The 23,715-nt window shown below is 40.8% G+C and overlaps 1 protein-coding gene across 6 annotated transcripts in view; it reads left to right on the top strand.

The window, feature by feature from the left end:
- NCOA7 (nuclear receptor coactivator 7) overlaps positions 1–23,715 on the top strand; it is a 160,974-nt gene that overhangs the window by 101,785 nt on the left and 35,474 nt on the right. For 5 of the 6 annotated variants that reach the window (XM_044249430.1, XM_044249438.1, XM_044249452.1 and 2 more), the window contains exons 5-10: positions 3,095–3,202; positions 7,634–7,747; positions 8,309–8,434; positions 9,980–10,164; positions 14,455–15,500; positions 16,386–16,554. In XM_044249430.1, coding sequence (XP_044105365.1) covers positions 3,095–3,202; positions 7,634–7,747; positions 8,309–8,434; positions 9,980–10,164; positions 14,455–15,500; positions 16,386–16,554 — 1,748 coding nt within the window. The remainder of the gene's footprint in view (positions 1–3,094; positions 3,203–7,633; positions 7,748–8,308; positions 8,435–9,979; positions 10,165–14,454; positions 15,501–16,385; positions 16,555–23,715) is intronic. The other variant, XM_044249457.1, reaches the window with a different exon arrangement.

Here is a 23,715-nt window from a genome sequence, read left to right as displayed (position 1 = left end):
CTACAATCAGAACTTCATCCTTGACATCTTCTTCCCATGACTCTTATCCCTGTGACCATTCAGCCAGATCCCTTTATTTTACCTCTCATAGATTCATGTTCCTTTACAAATTTGTCTCAGTTTACTGATTCACTAATGTGATTGTTACTTTATTTTTTTTTTTTAAAGATTTTATTTATTTATTTGAGAGACAGCAAGGGCAGGAACACAAGCGGGGAGTGGGAGAGAGAGATGAAGGCTTCCCGCTGAGCAGGGAGCCCGATGTGGGGCTCAATCCTAGGACCCTGGGATCATGACCTGAGCTGAAGGCAGAGGCTCAACAACTGAGCCACCCAGGTGCCCCGTGATTGTTATTTTAATGTCTGTCTTGTGCCTTAATTCATGGACCCATGGGGAAAGACCACTTTTTGGTCATCATTGTATTTCTGGGGCTTGCAAGGTATAGGCTTCCATATTCTTTAATCAGGAGATGAATAATGCTGTGCATGTGTGTATGTGCCGTGTACGCCTCTCTCTCCTGCAGCGTGAACTCCTGGAGTCCAGGAGCTGCGTGCATTTATCCCAGCTCTGCTACAAAGTGAACACTCGGGTCTAGATTTATTTTAATTCACTATGAAGGAGCATGGTTGAGGCATGTTCTCTGACTGCTAACAAGAAATGAAGTGCTGTCGCCATTACCTGGTTGTGATTTTCTCATGTGTATGTTTTTCTACTCATTACTCATATGCTGTGCCAAGCACTCTCTGTATGGCGAGCAGCAAGACTTGATCCTTCCCTGGCATCTCTTCTGGAATGCTGAGTTATCTCCAAGCCCTTCTAGAGTCACACAGGAGAGCCTGGCACAGGCATTTCATGCTCAGTGTTCTATGAATGTGTCCAGCCATCTTTCTGGGGGTTAGAGGACTAGGCCTTTCCGGAAGGGATTTGAGGTGATTTTTTTATTTCACTTTGCCATGGTCTACAATATGTTTTGATCCCCATAACACCTTGCACAGTGCCTAACCTCCTAGTAGGTACTCAAAAAGTACTGGATTATTTATTATTAGTAATGGTATAAAGTCCAAAGCCATGTGTGTATCCAGCAGTATCATTCCCAAGCCCCCCAAAGAAATGAGACGTGTTATTGGCTAGGAGATGCTTCACAAAGTATATACTAACTGCTGCAGCGAGGACACACGGCAACGCCCATGTTACTTACAGAAACAAGGGATCAGATTCGTAATGCAGGGATGCCTTCCTGTTTGATTGACAGGTTATGAGATTGGTTTTACTTGGCAAGTTATTTTTTGTATTTGTCATTGGAAATAAAAGGGGATTCATAACTTCGTGTTTAGAGAACCATGAGAACCACTTACTGGATTGCTTATTTTGCTCCAGAGCTGTGGATGTTCGTTTAAACATCTGTTCAGTTTTGGTTTTGTCTGTTTGTTCATTTATTTTTTGGGTTTTTTGCATCCGACATTTAATGATTCCAGTGTCTGTCCTAGGGTCTGTGGCTGGCTTCTCTATTTATGTCTTATCCATATGTAATAACTCCAGATTGTTAATGTTTTTCTCCTTCCTTGAGCTCCCTAACCAGTATATTCTACAAGTGTTTTCTTAAAAATATGAAGCAAATTTTTTGATCACTTGGCATGAAGTAAGTGCTGTGAAGCAGGAATTATAACTATCTTTTTGATGGAGGAAGAAACTGAAGCACAGAGAAGTTAAAAGCAAGTGACCCAAGGTCACACAGCTAGTAAGTCGCAGATTCACAATTCAGATCCAGCAGTCTGGCTGTAATTTCCATTCTCAGTGTGTCTTGTACTGATTCCTATACCCTGAAAACTCCTAGATTTGAAAATATTATATAAATATCTAATATTGAAAAAATAATACATACTTTAAAACATTTTCTTTCTTTTTTTTTTTTTTACACTTTTGGTAAGGCTGGTTTTGCCCAGAGTAGAAGTAGGGGCATATGTTGTTAAATTTTCAATGACTTTTTAAAAATACTGACTTGTTCAGAAATGCTTCAAGGTCATTCTGGTGTCATCGGTAACTGTGAATTTGATTAGTCTGAGACCGTTCATCAGGTTAGGGGGTTTTTGATGCTCAGACTGGTAGTGAGTTTCATTCTCCATCTGCATCTTCCCTGGTCCACGACCTCCCATCCCTGCCTTCCGTTGCTACCTCATTCAGGGCTTACCTGGGAAAGCCAGTTTTGCGTTATCAGTACAGCCACGGGTCTTGAACCGGGATTGTAGATGGAGACTTCTTAGTGACACACACCAGAGTGGCATCCCACTAACAAGTTCCATCCAGTGACCAGGAGTTTGGGATATTGACCTGCCTAGAGGCAGCAGACTTTTTTGGGTAGACCTATTTACTGTGAAGTTTCCCATCATCTCATTGCCCTCTCTAGGTCCGTTTCCTCCCTATTAGCAAAGGAAAGAAACCTCCATCTGGGGTGTGTACACAGGTTTCATAGATTTAGACAACCTTAATTGGCTGACCATGAGAAGTTGTCATTTTAATGACTGAACAATGATGGGTAGCTAATCTGAATTTCTTTCCCGTTTCTTTGCCTTCCATTGTATTCATTTGTCAAATGTTTGAGTACTGTTCTGTGTGTTGGGCACTGTGCTGACACTGGAAATCAGCCATTAACCAGTCCCTCTCTAGGAACCTTTAGAGCAGCGAAGAGGCTGGCAAGAGACAGCATTGAGAATAGAGAAAGCCCTGACTTCCCTTTTGGGTGGGTACTGTGTCTGTGCTTTATTTCTTCTCTACATAACAGTTTTGTATTGTATCTCATGGACTTCTACTCCATATAAGAAGTTGTGCCAAAATAGGTTTAGAAATCTAATTAGTGGACACTGAAATTTGAAGATAAGGAAGCCCAGAAATGAACTGATTTAAGAACTCGCTCTTCAGTGGTTTCATTAAGACTTGAGACTCGACTCACTTTTCTTTTTCAGGATATGTCTGGCTAGAACTACTTTTCATCCATTCATATTGCAAATAGATGAATGTTGGCTACTACAAGGAAGGGTTTTTGTTTTGTTTTTGTTTTTGCTTTATATTTTGAATCTTGTTTGTCTGATTATTCTAGGCTGGAAGCCAGGACACCCTAAACTCCATAGCCCTGAAGTTTAACATCACTCCCAATAAATTAGTGGAACTGAATAAACTTTTCACACACACTATTGTTCCAGGCCAGGTAATTCTTTTCTTATTGGATATTACTTTTTAGGAATTTTGCATTTATCGTTAACGCCATTTTTAATGCTTCACTGTTAGTGTCACAGGATCCACATTGGTGATAATGTGCATTAGTCCCATCTTTCCCTTGGATCAAGAACTCAAAAGCATTCTGGAACTGAGGAACTGTGTTTCTCATTTTGCATTTGCAAATGATTAACACAGTTTACTTAATCATTAGTGTATGTTGTGGATGTTCTCTGTGGCAGCAAGAGAAGTTAAATTTGACTTTTTCTTCTGTAGAATGTAACTCAAATGTTCCTAGAAGGTTTAATTTAGAAGTGCAAGTTTCAGTTTATTCTACCCCTGGGATACATAATGACCTTCACTTGATTTTAAACTGGGCAGAATTTTGGGGTACCAGGATAGCTCTGTCAGTTAAGCATCCAACTCTTGATCTCAGCTCAGGTCTTGATTTCAGGGGTCATGAGTTCAAGCCCTGCGATGGGCTTCACACGGAACATGGAACCTACTTAAAATATCTAACTAACTAAGTAAGATAGAATTTTGTCATTTTTGTCTTGATTTGATACCCGAAAAAAATGGTCGATCAGCCCAAAGTGGAGAAATTCAGTAGGACTCTCAAGTAAAAGCTACACGATTTTTTCCCCAGGTTTTTAATGCCTTATTTATTAAACCAAATGAAATTGACTAATTGTGTAATTTTGCCACTGTCAGTTAAACCAGCAAATTCTTTTAGTACCTTCCACATATTTAATAAGATGTTCTTGTATTTCTACTTTAGCGCCTGGGTGGCTCAATGGGTTAAGCCTCTGCCTTCGGCTTAGGTCATGATCTCAGGGTCCTGGGATCAAGCCCCACGTCGGGCTCTCTGCTCAACAGGGAGCCTGTTTCCCTTCCTCTCTCTCTCTGCCTGCCTCTCTGCCTACTTGTGATCTCTGTCAAATAAATAAATAAAATCTAAAAAAAAAAACAACCTACATTTAACCGATTAATATAAGTGACCTAGTCTTTGGCAGGTCCTTAACTGAGGCCAAGTATCCCCTCCCATCCATAGAACTGTCCGCTTGCCATGAGCACCTGCGGGTTTCATTGCTGACTTCCTTGAGCATCTTTCTGCCCCTCTATGTGATAGTGACATTTGATTTCTTTCAGAATAGATACTGCTACTTATCCTAAGTATAAGGGCCCCATATGAAGCCAGTAAGACCTAAGTTGGCCAGTTTGTATATGGTGCCTTACTATTTAGTATTTGGTATTTACTCTTGAGTACTTTTGGTGCTTTTGTATTTAGTATTTAAAAGAGAAATTAGCATATTGCCAATACCGGGTAACTGAGGGGAAATATGCATTTAAAACTCTTTAAAAATTAATGAAAATTTATCTCTAGGAAAATTAATAGTAGATTTGTCCTTCTTATAATCTGGAGTGCTGCTACATATCAGTGACCTATAGTAGAGTACCTGGGTGTATATTTACTAATTCAAGGCTAAAGACTATAGCTTTGAATTCTACTACAGTAGAATGCAGAAACAAAATTTAAAGTGATGCCTTATTTTTTAACTATGTCCATAAACACAGCCAACGGGAAGTAAAAGGACTGTTTTAATATGCAGATTGTGATGGCAAAAATACCCAAAATAGGAGCCCTAAAGCTTTATTTCTGACTGGCCTTGTGGTAGCTGCTTGACATGGGCAAGTCCCTTCCTTCTTGTGACCTCATTTTTCTAATCCCTGAAATGGGGGGGGCACAATATCTCTGATGTGTTTTCTATGATAGCCTTTGCTATGCTGTCTAGCCCCTCATATAACTATACAGTTACATGCTGTTGGCTGTCCCAGGACCCAGCTGTAATGAGGATTTTGCTAACGAAGGTAAGAAATCAAGAAGAGTAAAATTGAGAGGATTTCAAAAACTGTAGATAATTTTTTTTTTTTTAAAGATTTTATTTATTTATCTGACAGACAGATCACATAGGCAGAGAGGCAGGCAGAGAGAGAGGAGGAAGCAGGCTCCCGGCTGAGCAGAGCGCCCGATGTGGGGCTCGATCCCAGGACCTGGGATCATGACCTGAGCCGAAGGCAGAGGCTTTAACCCACTGAGCCACTCAGGCGCCCCTGTAGATAATTTTTTGTCTTAGTGCCCGAAGGGTAGGTATTCCTTTCATCTCAGTAGGTCTCATAACTCAAAGCTGGTTTTATCTGTTCTAATTCCAAAAAAGTTGAGGCTCACCCTTCTAGAGACCAATTTGATGGTCACCATGAGGTAGGAAAGGAAACTGGTCAGGCTGGGTGAGTACATGTAAGAGGTGATTTTCAGAGGAATCTGTAACTTACTGAACTGCAACTTACTGTAGACCTTTTGTTATTTAAAAGACCAAAACCACAGCAGATAAACCTTATATAACTGAGGCATAAAATTTTTTTGGATGTTAGTTTGGATACTTAACATCAAACTTCAGGAAAAAAAGTGTACTTTTTCAAGTAGTTTATCTTGAACGCACTCAGAAGTTCCCTTGCAGAGACATGGTTGAAGTTGTTTTTATTTTCACTGGGTGGCTTGGCTACACACACTTAGAAAAATTTCTAAGCTAAAATGATGACAGGCTTGTTTTACAGTAAAGAACGTGATGACCTCATATCCCCCATTTGCCTGTGTGTTGGAGCAGACCTAGCATTATTTTTTTTTCTTTTTTAGAGAGAGAGATCACAAGTAGGCAGAGGCAGGCAGAGAGAGAGGGGGAAGCAGGCTCCCTGCTGAGCAGAGAGCCCGATGCGGGACTCAATCCCAGGACCCTGGGATCATGACCTGAGCTGAAGGCAGAGGCTTTAACCCACTGAGCCACCCAGGCGCCCCTAGCATTATTTTCTGAAGTCAGTAGGCAACCTTTACCCCTGCCAGAGTTTCAGGCTCGTTTCCATGTGAGGTAGCAGGTGTTTCTACTGAGCTCCCCAACATCCAATGGTCACCTCTGTTTGCACTGCAACAAACTGCGTAAACACAGGAATTATCTCTTTGGCCGGACAGTAGACTCTCAACCTGTGTTGCCTAACACTTGTCAAGAGCTCAGATACAAAAAAATACTCATGGAGAATTGCTTGGAAGAAATGTCATCTCTTCATTCCTCTGGTCTAGATACGTAAGGTAAGTAGAAGAGCTGTCTACCAAGACCGTGTAATGACAGGCCTCTGTAAGTTGCTCTTATGGAACTCTACACGTTCGCATTTGCCACTGATTCACATTGAAGACGTTGTAAAGAACAGTCCTCCAAAACTGGCTATTGTATGAACTATCACTGTGTCATCAAAGACAAGTAGTTCAGCCTGGGACACTCTTTATGAGACGTAATGAGAAAATACTCAAGAGAAGCTGGCTTTTATCTTATGGTCGTTGAATTCTGCTGACTAATGATGTTCATCCCTTTGCATTGGTTATTTGGAAACTGAGAACTGTGTTATGGCTCACCCCTCAATGAGCGGTAATCTTGGAGCACATAGTTTCAGTAGTAATTAGTCTTCATCTTACTTCTTCTTGATGTTGGCTTCCCTGTCTTTATCATAAAGTGTCCTTTGTTGTTGCCTCTCATTTTTCCTAGATTGAAGAGAGGTTTGAATAACTAAAGTTAGAGCGGAGACAAGATGGGAAAGAGTGAATAACAAACACTATTGAGCAGTTGTTACATGATTAGTGCTTATTGTGTTTTGTAACAGAAGTCCTCATTTTAATACCGTATATGATATATGCCAGAATGTCACATGTTTCATTATAAGTGTGCTGAATGACAAGATCATAATGACATTTCAGGACCCAGTACATTTTGCAGAAGGAGGCTATTTTGTACAATTTGGGAGATTTTAATACTTGTTTTTGATAAGCTGACAGCTATAGAAGAGAAAGTATTGAGGTTATTGATAATTACATTGTACGACTTCCTATACAATGGTCTTACTATGTTAGCACTCAGGGCCTGTTAGCAAGCGTGGATTTGTTCCATTTCTTCCTGATGCAGGTGTTATGTTTAGAAGCATGCATGCTACTCTCTCTCTCTCCCCTGGTACTATTAGTACCCTTCCCCGGAAGCTTCTTTCCTCCCTATTTAAATCTCCCATACTGCTCAAAGTTTCACTTGGGCCCACTTGCTGGCTATGACCTGCCCAGGGTGCTCACCCACCTCGTTTTCCTCTTCTGTGAGCTCCTGCAGTGTCTGTAGGTATGTCCCAGACCTTTTGCACTACACACATTCCTATTGTAGAGCATTGTTTCCTGGATTAGTCTAAAAGTCCCCAAGGTACTTGGGCATTTTGCAAAGGCCACCCAGGTCTTAGCCATGTACTTAGCATGATACTCTGCAGAGAGCAACTGTCCTAAACACTGCCTAGTGCGTGCCTGCCTGATTCTTCTTCCTCAGCTTTTCTTTCCCATTTGCAGGTCCTTTTTGTGCCAGATGCCAACTTTCCTTCCAGTACCTTAAGGTTCTCATCATCCAGTCCTGGTGCTACGGTCTCTCCTTCATCATCAGATGCAGAATATGATAAGCTGCCTGTATGTATATCATTCGTGAGCTGACATACTTATCAAACGTGTTTTTTGAGTTGTAGAATTTTACATGTTGTTTTTCACAGGTTTTCATCTGAAATGCCCCCAGAGGGGTGGGGATAAGGATTTGTCGTTAGTTGAGAGAATGCATCCCATCAAAAGAAACCTGTTCACGTTGAAGGTCTCAGAGGCAAAAATGCACACCTCGTTTATGTAAAAGTATGAAGTTAAAGTCTCAGTGAGACTGATTGTTTGTGTGGCTTTTACTCCCTTCTCGAGAGAACTTGAGCCCTGAGTCAAATATGAGTTCCTTCATTTAGGATATTTTCTAAAAACATTCGATGAGCTGTTTTTACAGTTTCACACATACGCTCATGGTGTTGTTTAAACCTTAATGCGATTTGGATACTTACTGTATTTGTGATAATTTTTGAAGGACAGAGGATATTTGCCTCTTTTTCATGTTCATGTTAAACAGAAACAGGTTCCTTACAGGAAACTATTTATATGCATAAACTGCTTAAACAGTGCTTCTATTTGATTTTGGGGATTTTTGCTTTCTTCAAGGATGCTGACTTAGCAAGAAAGGCCTTAAAACCCATTGAAAGAGTCTTATCATCCACTTCTGAAGAAGATGAGCCAGGCGTGGTAAAATTTCTCAAAATGAATTGCCGATACTTCACTGATGGAAAGGTATATGGCAGTGTAATTTGTTTCCTTCTCTTGGACTCCATGGAAAAATAAAGCAGGTTCCAGATTACTCAAGACATTAAAATATTTTTCCCAGACTTTCATCGTAAGATTTCATAAGTGTCTGTTTGTTTTCACTTGTTGGATGCCTGGCATTTTACTTCTTATATGATTCCTTGTGACCTTGGATTTATCATTTCCTCTTTCAGTTCTTGGCCCATCCATTGCTAGGGAGGCAATATAGTACACACTCGATAGCAAAGACCAGAGTTAGACTCAGTGAATTTAAAATCCAGTTCTGCTACCACTAGCTCTGAGACCACAGGCATGGTAATAGAGTTGCCTAAGCTTCCATTTTCCTCATCTGTAAAATAGGATCAATAATAAAATTTAATCTTGGGGAGTGGTGGTAATTAAAAGGGATAGTCCCTGTAAAGATCTTAGCATCTAACTTGGAAAATGTGAAATTCTCAACCCATTTGCTGCTGGAGATGCTGGTATTAAAAATAATGTCTGTGACGTGTGGTTTTTTGATTGTTGGTGTGTTTTAGAAAGCAAATCCAACTTCTAGTGAGCCTCTGAAGAAAGGGTCATGTTGATAGAAAGTGAATTCCTATGTTCATAGTAGAGACTTCATGCCAGGTTCCAAGTGGTTGGAAAATACATTATAAATATGCATTTATAGCTTTTGCAACCAAGGATAAGTGATGCTTGAATTCACTTGGGTGCCTGGGTGGTTCTGTGGGTTAAGCCTCTGCCTTGGGCTCAGGTCATGATCTTATGTCCTGAGATGTTTCATCTCATGATGAAATGCAGAATTCTTCACAAAGCTGATTCAGTACTCATTAAGAGTATGAAGATAAATGGTCTCCCTATAGGGTGACCTGTGTATCCTGCTGCCTCTGAGATAATCTCCCTGGGACCATCTGTAACAGAGTAAACTGACCAAGCTTCAGACAGAAGTTCCCACTGAATTACTGGGTTTGGCCATTAACTTCCACGGTTTAGTTGTGTTTATCTCTGGTTGCAAAAATTTCATATTCCAATTTGTGTCAAATTTTGCTAAAAGTGGCCTTTCTAAACATTTTAGAGAAAACTGTTAGGACTCTCATTTGGCACCACGGCTCTGAGACAGATGCTTCCTGAGCCCAGTACCATGCACTTGTTGGACACATGGGGAATGTGTGCTGAGTGAATTCTCAAGTGGGAAAACACTTGGGACAGCCCCTTCTATTCTACAGGGAACTGTGGCATGTGAGGCATTACAGCCAAGGTTCCACCACGGTTGTGCTATGGCCAGGCTATGCCAGAACTAGGCTCTGTTGATGACAATGGAGGGGCAGCTCTGTTTTCTCAGCCTCCCCGCTTAGTACCCAAGGTCACATTCCTGCAGCCTATTGTCCTAGTCCTCTGAAACGGGACACGACTGTCCCATAAGATAACCATGCTTCCCCAGAGTCAACCGAAAGGCAATAGGAGTTCATTAAAGCGGTTGTGGTGGTTGCCTTTTTGCCAGTAATGATTCTTTCTTGTCCCTTTCTCCTGCAGGGGGTGGTCGGAGGCGTCATGATTGTTACTCCTAACAACATCATGTTTGACCCTCACAAGTCTGATCCCCTGGTCATTGAGAATGGTTGCGAGGAGTATGGCCTCATTTGCCCCATGGAAGAGGTGGTTTCCATTGCTCTCTACAATGACATTTCCCACATGAAGATCAAAGACGCCCTGCCATCGTAAGAAAGATTTCTTTGTTTACCAAACCAACAAACCTCAGGTGTTTGGAGAATTACATGCAAGTAAAAAATGAGGGCATTGGCAGGAGTGAGAGATTGTGTAGAGGTGAATCTGAGGGCAGAGGATGGGTGCAGTAAATTTTTTTTAAAAATGGACAAATGAGAGGAAATGGAGATAAAGGGAAAGGTTGCACATACACAAATGAAAGGAGAAAAACAAAAATGCCAGGGCATTAAAATGGCATTTCTTTTTCTTTTTTTTTCTGAGAAGCAATGCATATTCTTTATGAATTATGGAAAGAAGAAATGAAGTTTCTCTGAAAAAGTGTTAGGTTACCAATCAGAGAATAGTGTTTTCCTCTCCATTGAGTTGTCGAGCAGAGTTAGGTTCTTCTCATTCAAATTCTAGGATAGGCAGTCTTGCCACCCCACGTTCTCCCTTAATCCTGCACGGAGCGAGCTTGGCCTGGACAGCGTGGAGGCCAGACCACCCTCCGTGGTGTGAAGAGGGAGGAATAGTGGTCTGTTTGTCTCTGAAAAGTAGGTGAATATTAACCTTAGGCTTGATTATTTTGCCTTTTTTGATTAAAAAAGGAGAGAGAGAGAGAGAGAGAAGGAAGCTCCCCATGAGAAAAGAGAAAGAGAGTTAAGAAAGCTCAGGGAATTGATTCATGTAGAGGGATGGTTGGACTCTTACTGCCACTTTGTTAGCGTTTCTATCTCTCTGTGTCCGCTAGAAGTAAAAATCTTTAGAACCCCTCAGTGATAGGAAGGTTGAGAGAAAGCAGTGGGTCCTAATTGTGTAGGGTAAACTAGCCCCTGGGACTTAGGAAAAGAAGGGATGGTAGTTAGAGAACTAACCCAGACACAAAGTCCTTAGGGGTTTATACCAGCAGGAATCCCTGGACTCTGACAGTCCTTGGCGCCTGACCCCCCCTCGGCCCTTACCCGACTCCAGGCCACTAAAGCTAGCACAGAGCACAAGCACTGAAGTAGCTTCTAAATTCTGCCAGAAGTGTCCAAGTGAGAGCATAGGAGGCGGAGTGGCAGGCCAGGCAGTTCTGCCTGAAGACTAAGTCTGGAGCCACATTGCCTGGGTGGCCCTGGCTCTGCCACTCATGGCTCCATGACCTGCCTGCGTTTCTCAGTCCCGAGCCTCATTTTTCTAATCTGTTAAATGGAATGAATAGTATTCTTCAGCTTGTAGGGCTGTTTTAAGAACTAAATGTATTGATACACCCAGACTCTTAGAAAATAGCGTGATACCTACCAAGTATAAGCTGTTACCATGTGAACCTTTCGTTCATCTCGGAAACCATTCTGGGATTCTCGTAGTCTGTGCAGTTGAGGCTTCTCCTTCATCTTAGTGCATGGCTCTTGAGTGGCAAGGATACGAAGAGGAGTGGTCCTGGCCTCTGTCCTGGAGGAGCCTGCAGTCTGCTGGGCACAAGAGACAGCTGGGGAGAAGTGATAATTGTGTCGTGTGCACAGAAGGGCACATAGTGTCCCATGCGGACCTCTGTGAGGGAGCGGCCAGCTGCCTTGGTCTCTCAGTCAGCAGAGAAGAGGACGTGAGGGATTGACTCTGGGAATAAGGAATGAACATTAGGTTCTCTACAGCAAGAGGAAAGATGATGTGAATGAAGAAAGCTATAGTTCAGTTTAGAAGTAGATGGCCAGGCAGGAGAGTATTTCTGGTGGCTTCTAATGGAGGCGTAACTCTGGCACATCCTTGGTTCAGGACGTTAAGGATTCCTTTTAATAATAAAAAAGGAAGGTACGTCTTTACAGAAAGATTTCCCTCATTGTGAGACAGGGTTGAACGACCTGGGGCACAGGTCTGTAGCTGTAGCTGGAGGGAGAGAGAAGAGTTAAGAATTGGCTCGTACCGTGTTCAGTTTATTTCCGAATGGTGTAGATTCCTGCCTTGGATGTAAGTGTGTGAAGAGGACTTTGCAGTCTACAGAACAGTTTGTGCACCAATGGGCAAAATAGAATGTGCGAGTGGGATCGGTGTGATATAAAATTAGTAGTGACTTCAGCACTCCAACAATTCTTTAAAAGTTAAAAATAGGTTCAAATTTCATTATTGCTAGAAGTTGTCTGGTAAAACAAGAAGTACAAATGATCTGGGCGCCTGAGTGGCTCAGTGGGTTAAAGCCACTGCCTTCAAAAAAAAAAAAAAAAAAAAAAAAACAGCCACTGCCTTCGGCTCAGGTCATGATCCCAAGCCCCACATCAGGCTCTCTGCTCAGCAGGGAGTCTGCTTCCCCACCCCCACCCCCACCCCTGCCTGCTTCTCTGCCTACTTCTGATTTCTGTCTGTCAAATAAATAAATAAAATCTTTATTTTTTTAAAAAAAGGAAGTACAAATGATATGACTGCAATATGCAAATCAGTGTGTGTGTGTGTGTGTGTGTGTGTGTGTGTAAAATCTCCTCATCCTCCCCTTCACTCTTCGTATTTTGTGTGTGGGCTATTTCATAAGTCCAGCTGCCACAGACAGATAATAGGAAGGGAACAACTGGAGGGATTACTGATCACCCTTGGGTGTCTGGCTGAGTCTAGAAAACATTAACAGTCATGCCAGTTGACTCCACTGTGTACTTTGCCCCAACAGTGCTTGGCAGCTGTAGCGTAAAAAACAGGTAAATTAATCCCCACTTGGACTAGGTAGATGAGGAGGAAGGGAGGGGTGGACAGGGTAATATAGGAGGCTGAGCAGAGTGCAGTCCCAACTGTTCATGGGAGCCAACTGGGCAGAGAAGGGAGAGATGAGATGGGGTCTTGGATGTTCATGGAAGAAAGTTTGGTATTAACCAAGCGTGTGAAGAGCTGAGTTTCTATGCCACATTAAGTGTGGGGTCCTAAAATGGAAATTAGGACACATGACACTAGTTTTTTGGCTCTGGGATTGGAGCATCTTCCGTGTCTCTGGATGCTAGTGTTGGGTAGCACATTCTTGGGCATGCAGGTTCCTGCAGAGCAGAGACACTGTCGGAATCATCGCTTAGCATATGGCATGTAGGGGCTCGACAAATGCTTATTGAATTGAAATGAATTATGAACTAAAGAAGGTTTTCAAGCATCTGTCAGAGCCTAGCTATTATGTAGGCTTTTATTTGCTATTGGAAAAAGCATGGATGTTCCATGCATGTGATTTATAAAATAAGTCTGGGGGGATAGTCTTATAACTTGAGGACTTCCTGGTACTTTGTGGCTTTCTTGCCCTAGTTGTTGGACAGCCAGAGTAATAAAGTAGTACCTGAATGTGATCTAGCCTTTTTAGGAAACAAAATTATTTCTGAAATCTAAAAATGTTCTTTTTAAAAAGGGTCTTTATATATCTGTGTTTAAACCCCATATCAGTACTAAGGTAAGTGAAAATACAGGTTACGCAAAATTGTGCCAGTCAAGGCTCAAAGATTATATTTCCCGAGCATTTGTTTTAAACTTTGGGAAACATGTCTAATCAATATTCTTGTGTCATTCAGATCTGGGTAGAAAAGCATCTGTTGTTAAGGGACAGTATGTTTCAGCTGATAAACTGGTGCCCATTATCATAAAGTAAAATGGTATTGTTATGAGTCAAGAAATTAAGAATTTTAACCTAAGTATTTTAAGAGCTTACTTGATTTTCTTTTCTATAAACTTTAAAATGTAAAATGGAGCAAGTGCTGTATAGTCACTATACAGAGGACAAAGATTCTTGCATCTCTCTCAGGAGTAGAAGGAATCTGTTACTGGAAACATCAGGTCAAAGTGCTGAAACTCAAAGTTAGGGTTCAGGACTAGTAATTTATAAAATAGTTAAATGAGTAGCTAATCAGTCAATGAGCCATTCAGAATTAATGTAGTTGGTTTATATCCTATTTTATAAAAAGGAGCAGCTTTGAATACTTAAAGAATTTAGGTCATAGTACTAAAACATTTCCTTGGTCCTTTCCTTCGTGAATATCAGAAACATTGTTTCATCACTAAAAATCTGGTAGGTGATATCTCCATGTTCATAAATGACTTCAAAAATCATTCATGTCCTTCTAGTAGGATATGCAGCTCTCATGGTTCTTTGTTTTACCCCTTCATGTGATGTATTTATGTTTCATTTTTCAAGTCAATTTCTTGATTTCATTTCCTTATTTTGAAATCATTTAAACATAAATTTAAGTTGTGGTATATTTATGTTTCAGTTTTTGGTTGGGTTTTGTTTTAATTTTTGCCTTTCCTCCATTTTGTTTTTGGTTTTGTTTTTAACATTCCATGTGCACCCACCATTTTTCCCCCGACAGTGACCTACCTCAGGATCTTTGTCCTCTGTACAGGCCTGGAGAATGGGAAGACCTGGCTTCAGAAAAAGACATCAACCCCTTCAGTAAGTTCAAGTCTCTCAACAAGGAAAAACGGCAGCAGAATGGGGAGAGAAGCATCTCTTCGGATTCCAAATCAGTAAGACCTTTGGAGAAGTCAACAGAACACACATACATAAAGCCCTCAGATAACTCTCTGTCAAGAAAGTTAAAGATACTGGAATCTTCTACAGAGGCAACCAGTGGATCTACCACAGTGACTAAGGTCAGCAAGGAGCCTTCTGACACTCGTGCTGCATTTGAATCTATAGCCAAAGAAAATTCCCTTTTAGGGGAAGATGATGACTTTGTTGACTTGGAAGAACTTTCTTCTCAACCTGATAGTGGAATGGATAAAAGAGACACCTCAAAAGAGTGCCTTTCTCTTGACCCAAGAGAGCTAAGGAAGGCTAAGTCCCACATCATCGGTTCTACCACAGAAATGCAGGTGCAGTCAGCCCTGAACTTTTCAGGAGCAGATAATGATGCCGAACTGAAGGAAGCCCTAGATTTAGAAACCTGTGAGAAGCAAGATATAATGCCAGAGGTGGACAAGCAGTCTGGTTCCCCAGAAAGCCAGGTGGAAAACACACTGAACATACATGAAGATCTTGATAAAGTTAAACTCATTGAGTATTACCTTAATAAGAACAAAGAAGGGTCACAGTTAACTGAAAACTTGCAGAAGGCAGAATTAAGTGATGCCAAAAAGACTGAGCCAGTGGGAATAGATATCACCCTTAGTAGTTCTCTTCCCCAGGTGGGTGGTCCCCCAACTGAGGGCAGTAAGGAGCCAGATAAAACCTGGGTGAAAGACAGAGTATCCCTCCCATTGCAACTGGCATCTTCTACAGAAGAAAATGTGAATAAAGGGTCTTTAGACACCTCTTCAGAATCTACTCTGGACAACAGCTGTCAAGGCGCGCAAATGGATAATAAGTCTGAAATTCAGCTGTGGCTCTTAAAGAGAATTCAGGTACCCATTGAAGGTAAGCTACTTCTCTTTAGTGTCTTTATATCCTGCTGTACAGTTGGCTTTCTGAAACTTGTGAATACAAGCGAAATTAGGACAATTGTTTGAGAATCGTGTTCTCTCAGTAGACCATATCTTTACTGATAACATTAATTGGGAAAAAACTTAGCATTATATAGTATCTATTTTGGAACTTGAACTGTGACCTAGATTTCTAGGTCAAAAGTAGTTTGGTTTTTAATCTCAAGGAGCTTTCCTTTTCATCTTGAACTTTTAAATCTAAAGGGGTTTGAAGTGTTTTTTAAGATAATTCAGTGCTGAGGCACCTGGGTGGCTCAGTGGGTTGGGCCGCTGCCTTTGGCTCGGGTCATGATCTCCGGGTCCTGGGATCGAGCCTCGCATCGGGCTCTCTGCTCCATGCTGAGCCTGCTTCTCTCTCTGCCTCTGCCTGCCTCTCTGCCTGCTTGTGATCTTTGTCTGTCTGTCTCTCTCTCTCTCTCTCTGTTAAATAAATAAATAAATAAAACCTTAAAAAAAAAAAAAAAAAAAAAGATAATCCAGTGCTAAGCCAGATTGCCTTATGGTGTAAGTGGGTCCTCAGTGTCATTCCTTGAGAGGTATCCTTGTGAAGTGCCACATTGTATGGGTTTTTATGCTTATTCCCAGCATGTTGCATCTTACATGATGCAGAACCAACCGAAACTGCAATCCTTGTCCTTTTTGTGCTAAAGAAGGTCTGGAAAATGTGATTAGTTCTAATATGATGGTGTTTCTGTCATATATTTTGATTTTTTGTCACTTAATGGGGATTGGGAACTGTTCTTTACTAGTTGAAAGGTTTTACTTTCACCAGTATTGTCAATATTGAGGAAGGTTTTTTTTTCCCCCGTATGTGATTCAGATATGCTTCCTTCAAAAGAGGAGAAAAGCAAGACCCCACCCATGTTTCTGTGCATTAAAGTAGGAAAGCCGATGAGAAAATCCTTTGCCACTCAGAGCGCAGCCATGGTCCAGCAGTACGGCAAACGAAGAAAGCAGCCAGAGTACTGGTTTGCCGTTCCTCGGGAAAGGTAATTGGGGGCTGAAATGGAAAATGTTGGACTACTAGATTCTGACTGCACCTTGGTTTTTTTATTTTAGCTCTTTAAATAGTTAATCTTATTTTTGAATAAGACATTTGTCTTAATTGTATCTTGTAGAATTTCTAGGAGGACTTTTTTGAGTCGTTTTCTGTTAATGAGTGGCTTCGGTTTAGCAAATTTGAGGTCATCTGTGCTGAAACCCTTTTATGACTTGTACACAGTTGAATTTTAAATGAAGGAAGATTTAGATATTCTTAAGTGCTGGTAATTGGAAGTGCAATTCTGTCGAGACTACTGTGGAACAGATCAAAACCTCTCTAAGGGCAGGAGAGAGGCATGGGTACAATTCTTGAAGTGCTTATTATTCTAGGGAACTAACGGTTGCTTTGGCCTTGAGGAGAGAGTCTCAGTGACTCAGCAGCTGAGACAACATGGGATCACCTGGGTGGGTCTGAGGGACTGTACCCTCTAGAGAGATTTGTATATTTAAAACTGCCAAAGAAGAAGTGTTACTGGTTATATGAGTCTAGGATGGTGAGCCCAGTGGTACAGAATTTTTTTAGTGGTACATCATTAGGGACATCTTTATAATAGAAAATAGTTAGGAGATATTATTTTTAGAAAAAATTAAGCGTTTTCCTTTTGTATGTGTGGTAGAATAAAAATGTCTTTACAGAGGTCTTGCAGTTAGTTTTCAAAATTGTAAAACTCACATATCTTTCCTCTTTCTATCTAGTTGTTAACATTATCATCTGGGCAGCCCTCTTGGCTAACAACCTGCCAAGAACGAATATACTCAGCAAAGTTCCTTAGGCATGAACTGTTAATAAAGCAAAATTAAATTCCAAGCAAGGGCACACCTTCTGGTTGATGAGTATCCAGAATAATTCTCATCAAGGGAGTTGCCCTGTTTTAATAAATTATAGTTTAACCTGAAAAATAGTTAATAGGATTTTAATTAATGAATTTGCCCATATCTGTTCCCTGTCTTAGATACAAAGCTGTGTTAACATGGACGTTGACCAAAATTTTTCTTTAGGTCTTATACTTTCCTACCCATGCCTGCAACTGCCATGGTGTTTCATGGAAACTTTCGGGATATTGGGGAGATTAAGAGGAAAATGAATGTCTTTTTTTATTTAAAAATGTTTAACAGAAGCAATGTTAAGTTTCAGAAGACCTGGTAAAATGAGAGTTCTAAAATCAAATTTCACAGTCAACAATTCCTTAGAGATTTGGGCCCACTCCTGATTTTTTAGATGAGGAAAACAAAGCACTGAAACTTTCATCCATGTTGCTGGTGAGATGGGCTTACAGAGTCAACCAGAAGAATCCCTTGTTTTCTTTGGGCACATGTATTATTTATAATATAAGGAAATTGTGGTTTTTTAATCTATTATCTTTAATGAAACCGTGCACACCAGGAACTTTTCTAGAATAATTACAGCAATCCCACATATGCAGTTATTATATTACTGTCATTTTTTAACCCAGAACATATCTGTAATGTTGACATACTTCTCTTTGATCTCTTATACAGGTGGTTTTTGTGGGCTTTTAATATTTATTTATTTATTTATTTATTTTGAGAGAGGTGGGTAGGGGCAGAGGGAAAAGGAGAGGAGCTCAAGCAGGCTCCACGCTAGGCATGAGCCCAAGGTGGGGCTCTGTCTCAGGACCCTGAGATTATGACCTGAACCAAAATCAGAAGTCCCACACTCAGGGGCATCTGGGTGGCTCAGTCGGATGAGTGGCTGCCTTCGGCTCAGGTCATGATCCCAGGGTCCTGGGATTGAGCCCCGCATTGGGCTCCCTGCTCAGCCCGGAGTCTGCTTCTCCTTTTCCCTCTGCCGGCCATTCTGCCTACTTATACTCTCTCTCTGTCAAATAAATAAATAAAATCTTTAAAAAAAAAAAAGAAAGAAAGAAAGAAGTCCCACGCTCAACTGACTGAGCCACCCCGGCACCCCTTGTGGCCTTTTTCAAGTAGGTCACTTCTTGAATTCCATTATATTGTATTTTATAGTTTCTGTGACTTTTGTCTTTGGCTAACCTGATAGACTTAGTTTTCTTTCTTAAAGTAATCATGCATTAACCAAGCATTTTCTGGGAGGCATTATATCCCACTGTGTTGTTGATGGATTTCTTTGTAGAGACGTTAGGAAATTTTTTAAAGATTTATTTATTTGTTTATTTGACAGAGAAAGAGGGAAAGCACAAGCAGGGGGAGCAGCAGGCAGAAGGAAAGGGAGAAGCAGGCTCCCCGCTGAGCAAAGGAGCCCGATGTGCGGCTCGATCCCAGGACCAGGCATTAGGACCTTGGCATCATGACCTGAGCCAAAGGCAACCACTTAATGACTGAGTCCCCCAGGCACCCCGGAAATTATTGTTTTAATTGCTCTTCCGTATGTTTCCCTGTCTACCTACCCTACAGGAAGCCACATTTTAGTTAAGACTGGGAAAGATGGCGCAGTTCTATAGTTAATTCCCACCTAGAACTCCAAGTACAGAGTGAGAAATAAGAAAAGGTTGTTTTTATTTCCAGTTTATGAAAATCTTTTGGATTTCAGGCTCAACCAAGTCCTTGAGGAGTTAAGAACGTGACATGCAATGCTTTCCTTACCCGATGATCATTTCTTGATTCCCTTGCTATATCAAATGGAGCATTTCTACTTGCTTTTCTATTACTGGATCCCTGCATCCATTAGAGGTTCAGGAGCAGAGTGAAGTCCCCCTGGTAGTGGCTCCCTTTCAGGGTTAAAGTGTCCTCTCAAAGACCTTCCAGGTGTGGCGCCGTATTCTCACTGGAGGTCTCTCTCTCGTTCCTCCAGTGCATCGAAGCTTCTCGTCATAGGAGATAATATTCTCATGTCGACGTAGCTTCACAAATGTGTTTCAGTCTTTCTCTCTGTTGTTCCTGATATTTTTAAAACATGTTTGTTCTTTCCCCTTTTGTTATTATTACTAAGAAATTAACGCTACCAAAATATTTCCTTCTTCACTTACAGCATGCCCTGTGGTTTCCAGAGTGCCACTGCCTAATGAATGGTCTACCAAGTGAGAAAGTGGGGAGGGCGGGAGCCAGGGGAAGCAATCATATAGTTGCTCTTTAACATCTTTGTTGGGGTTTTCCCCCCTGCAATCCTTGTTACTCAGATCTAGATACAGAACTCCCTAACTACATAGTAACAGTTTTAGATTATCAGAAGATCTGACCACTGCGGATCCAGCAAAGCCAGTGGTTAGTTACCCCTTGCAGCCCCGTACGCTGCTACTTGAGACACGTGCGCATTCACTGAGGACGAGGTGCCTGTCAGCTTGAAACCCTCCCTGCCTCCATCGCAGCTTCCAGATGCACACACTTCTCTTCAGTCAGCAGAGGACAGTAGTCTGTTGGGGATATCTGCTTTGTCTGGGGCCTGGGACATCTAGCCTTTTCCTCCTCTCACTCTTGATGCTAATTTAAACTTGAGAACCGTGGATGGTCTCACCTTCTATTAATCATCTAGTATAGGATTTCTCAGCCTTGGCACTGTGGACATTTTGAGCTGTTTAATTCTTTGAGCGGATGTACTTTGCATTATGGGTTATTTAGCAGCATCTGTGACCTCTACCTCCCCAGTTGACAATTGAGAGAGTCTTCAGACATCACCAGGGGGAGGAGTTGTCGGAGGGACAAAAGAATCTCGCGCTGAGAACCACTGGTCAAGTATGAGACCATGAGACCGGGCCCATACACCATTCAGAAACTGATTATGAACCATAATAGCCAAATAATTTAGGGCTTTGACTGCTTAAAACTTTGTTACACCCAGTCATGTTCACTGTAATTTACTGATCTGCCTATACTCTGTTTCCTTTACTCGACCCTAATTTTTTGCAGAGAATTTCATTAAAATTTTTTGAACTTAGTTATTAATCTATAGTTTTACGTCTATAAAAACAAGACTGTTGCTCCTAAAGAAATAATTTATCTGGAAGGAAACCCGAAATTGATAGAATACAAATGAGAAGGTCTGTGGTGTTGACAGGCATGTATTTTTGCCCCTTGACTCTGTACAAGTCTGTACTAGCAGCTGTCCTGGGTGTAAGAAGACAACCGTCTCGTGCCCTGCCCTGGAGGGCATGTGGCGTCTTGGGCTGCCCAGCTCTGGCTCATGGAATAGTGAGTCACAAAATCAGGCAGTGATGAATGAGAATCCCTAGGAATAGTGTGCCTTAGAATGAGGTACTTTATCCATTTGAAACATAGTTTCTTAATTTGGAAAATGGATCACTGTGGAGCATTAAGTAGTTAGATCATGTCTGAATACTTATTGAGTGCATAGGACCGGGCAGGTGTTGGGCTAGTTCTAGATAAATAAGATTGGGAGTCTACCTTTAGAAGCTTATGAAAAGCTCTTGAAATAGTTCCTAGTTCTTTTTAGAAACTTGAGAGGATTGTATTCCATAGATTTGGATACTGTTCTATGTGAAAAATGCAGTTGTCCTTTTTCTTAATACTAAGATTATTTCTTTTTTAATTTAATTTAATTTAATTTAATTTAATTTAATTTAATTTTTTTTATTTATTTACTTGACACAGAGAGAGAGACCACAAGCAGGCAGAGAGGCAGGCAGAGAGAGGAAGGGTAGCAGGTTCCCCGCTGAGCAGAGAGCTCGATGCAGGGCTCCATCCCAGAACCCTGGGATCATGACCTGATCCAAAGGCAGAGGCCTTAACCCACTGAGCTACCCAGGTGCCCCTGTTTCTTTTTTCAGAAAGAACCAATAATTCCTGCTCATATTGAAACAGCCTTTTTTTTTTTTTTAAGGTTTTATTTATTTATTTATTTATTTATTTACTTGAGAGAGAGCGAGAGCATGAGAGAGGGGAGAGGGTCAGAAGGAGAAGCAGACTCCTGGCAGGGCTGGGAGCCCGATGTGGGACTCAATCCCGGGACTCCAGGATCAGGATCTGAGCCAAAGGCAGTTGCTTAACCAACTAAGCCACCCAGGCACCCTTGAAACATCTTTTTATCCTGAATTCCTTATGATCTCTACCTGTGAAATGTTTTAGAGTAATTGATTTCATATTCTCCAGCTTTTAAAATAAGATGGAATTAAATGGCAGGAACTCTGTAGAATTTGCCAAGTCATCCATAAATGTTAAATCCAAACTGAATTAATTGGTTAGTGTGATTCGTGTAATAAGTAAGCTAACAAGAGAAAGGAAAGGGAGAGCCTGTGGGTGTTTTAAAATTTTTTTATACTTGAAAATAATTATGCTACGATAATCTTAGCTACACTTGAACATACAGGTATATTGGGGGAAGCAGAATTTATTTTGTAACCTGCTTTTTCCTGCACTTAATGTTATACACATTTTCTACATGAAATAGTATGTTATTATAGACATACGAACAGTATAGCACCCCTCATACATTCCCTGAATGATTTAATGATGCTCCTGCTTTGGATGTTAGGTGGTTCCAAATTTTTTTGCCATTAAAAGCAGTATTACATTAAACATCTTTATAAAATCCTTAAGATAGTTTTACCAGTTCACGGGATATGTTTAGGGCTCGTGGAAGTGTGTGGCAATTTGTATACCACCAGCATGAGAGTGCCCTTTTCTCCATGTGATGGGAAATCTAAGTCATATGATTCCTTATCAGTTTGGTAACAAAGCAAATGCAGCTTTAAAATCGTTTTTGTTTTATTTTGTTTTGATGATTTTATTTATGTATTTGGCACAGAGAGAGCATAAGCACAGGTTGCTACTTATGCAGCACAGGCTCCACAGAGGGAGAGGGAGAAGAAACAGGCTCTCCACTGAGCAGGGAGCCCACTGTGGGGCTTGATCCCAGGACTCTGGGATAAATAAATTCATTTTGTTTTAAAGCTGAGTGCTTCATATATGATATTTGTTTATATAGTAAGGTCAGTAGTGGCCTGAGGCTCTTTATTTAGTAATAAAAATTTATTTATACCTTGATGTACAAATATATATTTAATAATTATTCTAAAATACCATGTTCTCTAATAAGCTTCTCATTAAGATCAGCAAGCACTTTGATTTATATAAGATACTTAGAGTTTGTGCCTGTCCACACTTAGAATAAACTCAAGTACAAGTTAAGTTGATTCTATTTTATTTATTTATTTTTTTAAGATTATTTATTTATTTATTTGACAGAGAGAAATCACAAGCAGACGGAGAGGCAGGCAGAGAGAGAGAGAGGGAAGCAGGCTCCCTGCTGAGCAGAGAGCCCAATGCGGGACTCGATCCCAGGACCCCGAGACCATGACCTGAGCCGAAGGCAGCGGCCCAACCCACTGAGCCACCCAGGCGCCCCAAGTTGATTCTATTTTAGAAAGCATGATATTTCCTTCTGTAATGTCAAGAGTAACTGATGGATTTTATAAAAGTTGAGTTGTTTAATTCTTTCAAAATTGAGAGCTCACAGATAGCTGTCCTGTTAAAAGGTGCTATCCATGTTGTATGCACGTTTCTCACATCCCATCTGTGGGCAGTAAGTACTACTGCCTGAGTTAGAGATTCATCTGGTCAAGTTCTGCATGGTCGCCTAGCCGAAAGCTTGGAAGCAAGAGCAAGACCCCATTTTTAGCAGCAGTGCCTTTTCTTTAGGTCTGCATTTCCCTCAACTATAGTCAATGGAAATCCATCCCATGGCCAAGTAATAGGTGTTTTGTGGTTAAATATGGTCCGTAGTCAGTGCTTATCTCTCTCTAGAATAGATTTATGCTTAGAGTTGTTATTCTCTTAATAGGTTTTTATAGGAATTTCTTAGTTTAATTTTCTGCTATTTTTCCTGATATTGGGATAATAGAATATAGTTCATTTATTTTATCTCTACTTATATTTTAATTCTAGGAGATTACTTGGGTATTCATATATATAAAGATTTATATGTATTTAAAGACTTTATATGTGTGTGTGTTTAAAGACTTTTACATATATATATATATAGACTATATTAGTCTGATTTCCGTCAGTCTTAAAGTCTTTACTGTAGTACATAGAGTTCGAGATTTATTTCCCTTTTTCCACATTTCATAAGTAACAGCCACACATACAAAGGCCATATATGTAACCTCTTGGTCATCAAAGCTATGCTGTATGGTTAGGAGTGACTGGTTGATGGC

This window comes from Neovison vison, chromosome 1 (genome assembly GCF_020171115.1).
Source record: "Neovison vison isolate M4711 chromosome 1, ASM_NN_V1, whole genome shotgun sequence".
In the NCBI taxonomy this organism is placed as follows: domain Eukaryota; kingdom Metazoa; phylum Chordata; class Mammalia; order Carnivora; family Mustelidae; genus Neogale; species Neogale vison.
This window is presented reverse-complemented; position numbering and strand designations above follow the sequence as displayed.